The sequence below is a fragment of the Octopus bimaculoides genome, chromosome 4, assembly GCF_001194135.2.
Source record: "Octopus bimaculoides isolate UCB-OBI-ISO-001 chromosome 4, ASM119413v2, whole genome shotgun sequence".
NCBI classification, from domain to species: Eukaryota; Metazoa; Mollusca; class Cephalopoda; order Octopoda; family Octopodidae; genus Octopus; species Octopus bimaculoides.
In genome coordinates this window covers 92,028,091-92,034,957 of record NC_068984.1, presented here as the reverse complement: position 1 = coordinate 92,034,957, position 6,867 = coordinate 92,028,091, and the positions used below count along the sequence as shown (strand labels likewise).

The following is a 6,867-nucleotide window of genomic DNA, read 5'->3' as shown; positions in this document are numbered from 1 at the left end:
AACATGAACAAGCAAGAAAAAATACGAAAAAACAACGCGAGGACGTGGAATAAGTATAGTGTTATTGGACGCTCAGGATAGGAAAGAAAAGAAAGAGGATTTAACGTTTCGATCGGAGATCTTCGTCAGAAATATAGGAAAAGTCCAAAGAAGGGAAGACAGAGAAAGAAAATCGCCAACGATGCACACGCGGTCACATGAGTGCGTGTACTCGCGCTATGCAGCTTGGCCGAGGACGTTTATACATCCATATCTGTTAACGGCTATTTTGAATACTTTTCTCGCTGGATTGCATGTTTGTTTCTCTTTTTGTCATCTGTGATTTAATTTTTGATCTTCGAAATAAAGGAAGATATTTCCTCCGTCTGGCTGCTTTTCTCATGTGTGCACGCACGCACACATACACACCACACACACACATTTATATAGCTATGTTTTAATGAATATCGGTGATAAGTTGATGCAGGTTGATGGTCAAAAGACACCCTAATAATAACAGGAGTAACAGAAGAAAAATAGATGAGAAAAAGGGAAATTACTTACGGTTTCGGCATGTTTTACGAACGATGTCATCTTTGATTCTATTAAGATCCTCATAACTTGAAGCATGGATCAAGTATTTCCACCTAGGTCTACTAACAAGCTCACTCAATTCGTCGTATCTGATACGGTTTCCGATCCCAATAGCAAATATTTCTATGTTTTCTTTTCGACAGCGTTTTGCTACTAATGCCGCCGTTGTATGTGTCTGAGATATTCCATCCGTTAATAAAATCGCAATCCTTTTCACTCCAGGTCTGGCTCCATTTTCTGATTTATATACTCGGGTAAAGAGAGTATTTAGTGCGTTTGCAATGTTAGTTTTACCTTGGATCTGTTTAATCAAACCAATTTTCCATTTCAACACAGACTTATCTCTGGACTGCATAAGGTAGACATTGACCATGGCCCAGTCACTAAAAGTCACAATTCCAACTCTCACCTAAACGACAAAAGAATGAAAATATTTTGTTTCATTAAATTATCGAAGTATCTTATTATATTTTGTCTCAAGTAAGTAATATTTTACAAACCAGAGTGTTAGGCGTAGCGTAATTCTTAAACTTAATTATAGTTTTTGGTAATAAAAAACTTATAAGCGGTTAGATAAAAAAGCATTCATTAGATATATTAACTGTAGATAATCGTCCCATATTCGTAACGTATTAAACATGATATATAAAAATTACTATGAAAATAGATGTTCCATAATTGATTAGATTAGATGAATTCTTGTGATCCTAAGTCATTAAATCCCTGAAGCCCTTTGTAAATCATAGAAAAATTTCCTATTTTGCTTTTGTATTAGCTTAGATGTAAAAACCGATCTACGAAAATCTGACAATGACAAAAACGCATGTATGTATGCATGTAATGTATATGTACGAGGAAGTACTCGAAAGAAACCGGAATTTTGCAATATTATTTTATTTACATAGTTTTACATGTTTACACTATTATAGCCTACAAAATATTTTCCATTTGAAGCAATGCATCTCTTCAGGCGCATTTTCAACTATTCGAAGCAGTACTAGGACTCTTGCGAAGTAATGCCTTTTAATGCCTCCATCGTTTTTTCTTCGGCCTTTACCTTTCCCTTGGATAACATTGATGGTGTGGAGAGGGGAGGCTGTTAATGCATGGGTGACTGCTGGTCTTCCATAAACAACCTTGCCCGGACTTATGCCTCGAAAGGTAACTTTCTAAGTGCATTCCCATGGTCATTCATGGCCGAGTGAGGTCAGTCCTATATATATAGTTAAAAATATGTGTAAAAAATATATAAAAAGTAGAAGAGAAATGCCTTCGTTTCGTATAGTCTAATATCTCTTTATAAATATATGCATATTGTATGGATGTCGTGAAATCCAACCGGTTTTCGCTATTTAAATTGTACAGTAATCAGTTCTCGTGACAGAGGGATTTCGTCATTTTGGATGTTTGAAGAATAAGAAGAATGAGTTTAGAGAGTGAACTAAGAGGAGCAACTAAGAGGAGCAACAGGTGGCAAGGGGGACAACTGGCTCCTTAGTAGAATTTTTTTTTTAATGGTCAAAGTTGTATGGTCTGTACAATTGTATGAACAGGTTTTCCTTGTTTGGGCGTTCTTGTACTGAGATTGAATCTTTGCATTGGTATATTAGGAAGATATGAAAATTCGGCTTTTTGTTTGTTTTTTGTTTTTTGCTTGCGCATCTGTCGATGCGGCCGCTCAGTGCTATCTGCTTAAATTGAGGGAAACGAATCTGTTCTTTATACAGCGTGACTCTGCGTCTCAAAGTAAGGCTCGTTTGGCCCACATAATTGTGACCACAACCTGAGCAGGTTAGGACATAGATAAGGTTCTGGGAAGCACATATGAAGTTGGTCTTAATTGAGAATTTTTGTCCTTACTGGAATGTGAATTCCGAGCCTTCACTTAGGTATGGGCATATACCACAACTCGGTCGTCTGCATTTTTTAACTGTTGGTATCGTTTGTATTGAGTATAGTTTTGCATTTGTTGGGAGTCTCTTGAGTGATTTGTCTTGTCTTTTGCATTTTTGTGTGTATTTAGGATGCAGTTCATTTTCGGGTTTTGAGTGAGCAGAGGGAGATTTTGTATAATTGTGTTGTATGCTTCATTGTTTCTGGAGTTGTGGGTTGATATGTATGGGAGTGATTTAGGGTGAGGTGTGGTGTTTTGTTTTGTTGTCCTTAGTGTGTTTGTGTCAAATTTCTTGGCACGTTTAATTCCATGGTCTATAAGTGCGGGTGGGTATTGACGTTCAGTGAGTGTTATTTTGAGTTCTTGTAAGCGAAGTTCCCGAGTGGTTGTGTCAGATACAATTGTCCAGATCCTTTTTGCTTGATTGAATGGGATATTTATTTTGGTGTGTTTAGGATGGCATGACCTAAAAAGGAGATACTGTTTTGAGTCTGTTGGTTTGTAGTAAACGTCGGTTGCAATTTGGTTGTTGGACTTTTTTTAAACCAAAATGTCCAGAAATGGGAGCTGTTCCTTGCTATATTCCATTGTAAATTGGATGTTGGGGTTTATATTGTTCAATGTGGATTTGAAATCCAGGAGATTATCATAGGTTTCATTCCAGATGATAGACAATCGTCTAGGTAACTTTTCCAGTTTTTCTTATGTACTGGTGGAATGGGGTTCCAAATTTTTAGAGTGAAAGTTCATATAGGGTAGATTCAAAGAAACCCACTATTAGGTTCGCAAGGACAGGCGCTGCTTTCGTACTCTTCAGGCACATTACCTGGGACTTACCCTGAAACAAGGTTTGTATATCAGATTTAACGCCTACTTTCTAAACCACACACATACATATGCATGTTCACATGCATATAAACATACATATGCACGAGTGTGTACCCAAAAGTAACCTGAAACATTCCCTGTGGGACAAGCTCGTTGTAGTGCAGGCTTCTTTCACTAGAAGCCACTTGATGCCACCTTCAAGCATATCAGTCTGCCGACCGACGTCGTCGTGTCACGTCGTACTACCACGTACTGCGTGTTTGTTTTGCAGTTCTCCCCTACTCGTTGACTTTTGGGAAGGCTGAAACGAAGGAACAGCGTGCTTCCGTGAAATTCTGTTTTCTGCTGGGGAAAATGGCGGCCGAAACAATTGTCATGAAACTAAGTAAAACATTTCTATTGAGCTTGTGATATTTATTCTTGTTTCAAGAAGAAGCAATGTTATATCTTTGTAACTGTAATTAAACTATATTGTGAAATCAGTATAATTAATTATGTAATAGGTTTAAGTTAGCTGATAAGTATTAAAAATAGTTACCTGTAATTTGTTCATACCGACATCTAATCTGTTAATCATGTAATGTATAAATTCCAATTGTTTCCTGAAATTACTAGGCCAGATACTTGATGAGGAATCCACAACAAATACCAGATCAGCAGGGGTGCCGTAACATTTCAGAGGAATATGGTCTGTAAGAAAACATCATTTTGCTATACATTAATAATATTCTGATAAAATTATTTCATTAATTTTGTTACACAATCTTTTTCAGATCTTCTTTTCAGAGATATTTAGATAACTATTTCATGAAACTGCTCCTCTAGTTTTGCCCAACTTTAAGCTTCGTACTTATTCCATCAATCTATGTAAAATGACTTGGCTAGAGATGTAAGGAATGCGACTCTACACATCGTTTTAAACTGGTATAAATGAACTGACATATACTGATGCCAGCCTCTCTGTGGTCACTAGAACTTTTAGAATTAGCATCTACATCTCTCAAATCATATCCAGCCAACTTCAATATAATCTATACTATAATGAAGAAAGTTGCCTATTGATTAGGTATGTAACAATTACTAAAAGTACTAAAAGAAAGCAATATCAAAAGCTTGATCGTCTGGAAATATTTTTATAAATTCATGTTCTAAGAAATTTCCTATAATTTCGATTTCTGAAGTGTATGGAATTTTTTTTTAACTCCAAATTCTCGAAAATTTAGATGTTCATTGCATTCACTTCAGCGTAGATTTTAATGTTTAATAATAAACACTATTAATTCGTTGCAGGCAACATTTTTTACGTTTATATTTGCAACAGTCTCTCATTCTCGGTCGCCTCTATTTTCATTAATGTTAATTTAATGATAGCTGTATAAGTTTGATCTGAGATACAATTCCAAGAATATTATCAGTTTCCGGAGTTTATTAAATGAATACTTTTGTTAAAATGAAAATCTTTTAATATACCGAGATAATTTTTAAGTGATTTTGTGTTGAATGAATGCATGATATTATACAAAATAGCTGTATAACTTTGATACGAGGCACAATTTCAAGAATATTATCAGTTTCCGGAGTTTGTTAAATGAATATTTTTGATAAAATGAAAATTCTTTAATATGCCGTTATAACTTTTTTTTTTTTAATGAAGAAGTGAATTTTGTTAGTATGGCTACTTGGAATGCAATAAGCTTTACAATAATAACTGTATGATCGCTGCTATTTCTAGCACGCTAAACAATATAGTTTTAACGAGCTTTCATTTGTATATAATATGCGAATGAAAAAGAAAATTTAGCAGCAAAGGCAGAAAGACAGGCAACTGAATCAGATGAAACCAGAGCAAAACGACTGAAACAGATGTCTGAATATGCACGGAGATAGAGACATGATTCTGTTTCCGCTACACTTGACCGACTGGTTAGGGTATCTCTAGAGGAGAATATTCTACTTCAAAATAATTGTGTCAGATCACAAATTGTTGATGCAACACTAAAGACATCTTTTCTTTGCTATTATGTAGAAATAGTGGAGTTGGCAAACAATCTAAGACTTTTTACAGGTGTCATTCTGGTGAAAGAGAGTTTGTTAATTACCGTCTTGATGTAGGAAATGGTAACATTTCTGTTAAACAAAGCCTAGGTGAATTCAAAATCAAACTACCCAATGACCTTTGCCTTGAAAGTGGTACTCTTTCAGATCTATGTGATTTTGTATATGCTGACCTCAAAAATAACTTCACAAACCCTGTGGCTTGCAAATACAACCATTGTTACTTCAACAAATGAAGCAGCACAATTTGTGAATGATTTTCTGTTGACCAGGATACCTGGTGAGCTAAAAATATACAGAAGCTCAGATACAATGAAACTCTGTACCCAATCGAATTCATCAACAAATTTACGCCATCAGGGTTTCCACCACACATTCTCAAACTGAAGTAAAAATGATGCATAATGCTTCTGAGAAATTTAGATGCTACTAATAGACATTGCAATGGCACACGCTACATCATTGTCAGTTTACATGATCATGTTTTTGAGGCTGGGGTTGCTTCTGGTCCTTATACAGGATCAACTATCCCAAGAATACCACATGTATCTCGAAAATGAAATTTCGATTCATATTTACACGCAAACTATTTCCTGTCAAGCCAGCTTTTGCCTTGATGTGCAACAAGGCACAGAGACAGACTTTTGAACAAATTGGAACATATCTTCTGATACAATTCTTCTCACATGGTCAGCTGTATGTTGCATTATCTAGAGTTCGAAAGAAGGCTAATGTAAAAAATATTGGCTGAGAGAAATGGAAACAGTATGATTACTGACAATTGTATCTACAAGGAGATACTACTTTAAAGCAAAATATGCTTTTTAGCAAGATTCAGTAAATAGAATTAACACATAAGTTATATGTAAAGTAATATATATTTGTGTAAAATTAAATTGCTTTGGCATATATCAACACATGCCGAATGTGGGTATATTTCAAAAAGTAAAGAAACGCCATTCTCATGTGTTCTCACAGCACCAGATTTGTGTGTGAGTGTGCGTGTGTGTGTGTGTATCCATCCATCCATCCATCCATCCATCCATCCATCTATCTATCTGTCTATCTATCTATCTATCTATCTATCTATCTATCTATATTTGTAAGTTCTACCAATTATTAATGATAAATATATATGACAGATTGACTCTTAAAAAAAGAGATAAAATAATGTGATAAAATAATGAAAGCAATATTTACTAAGCAAGCGAGCACTATTATACAAACAAACAATTAGACGTAAAATATCATGTTTAAAGCGAGGGTAGTTTTAATATATAAATATAGGCGAATGTACGGATTGGTGCGCTTACGCAAACCTATAGACTTCTCTACTCTCTTACCTTTACCTTCTTAGCGGTCTATTAGCTCTTTTGTCTTATTGACGGTCACCACACAGTAATTTCCCTTTGTTTAACGGTCATTTTTCACAGGAATTTTCAATGGCCAGATAACTGAAGAGATGTTGGCGTGGGCTCCCACCCCGGCATCCGAAACTCGGAGTTTTATCATGGCTA

At 35.5% G+C, this 6,867-nt stretch overlaps 1 protein-coding gene across 1 annotated transcript in view; it reads right to left on the bottom strand.

Moving 5' to 3' along the window:
* Window positions 1-6,867, bottom strand: part of LOC106879866 (cartilage matrix protein) — a 110,466-nt gene that overhangs the window by 51,366 nt on the left and 52,233 nt on the right. The window contains exons 3-4 of the mRNA XM_014929584.2: window positions 3,834-3,985; window positions 544-982 (exon numbers count right to left, since the gene is read on the bottom strand). Coding sequence (XP_014785070.1) covers window positions 544-982; window positions 3,834-3,985 — 591 coding nt within the window. The remainder of the gene's footprint in view (window positions 1-543; window positions 983-3,833; window positions 3,986-6,867) is intronic.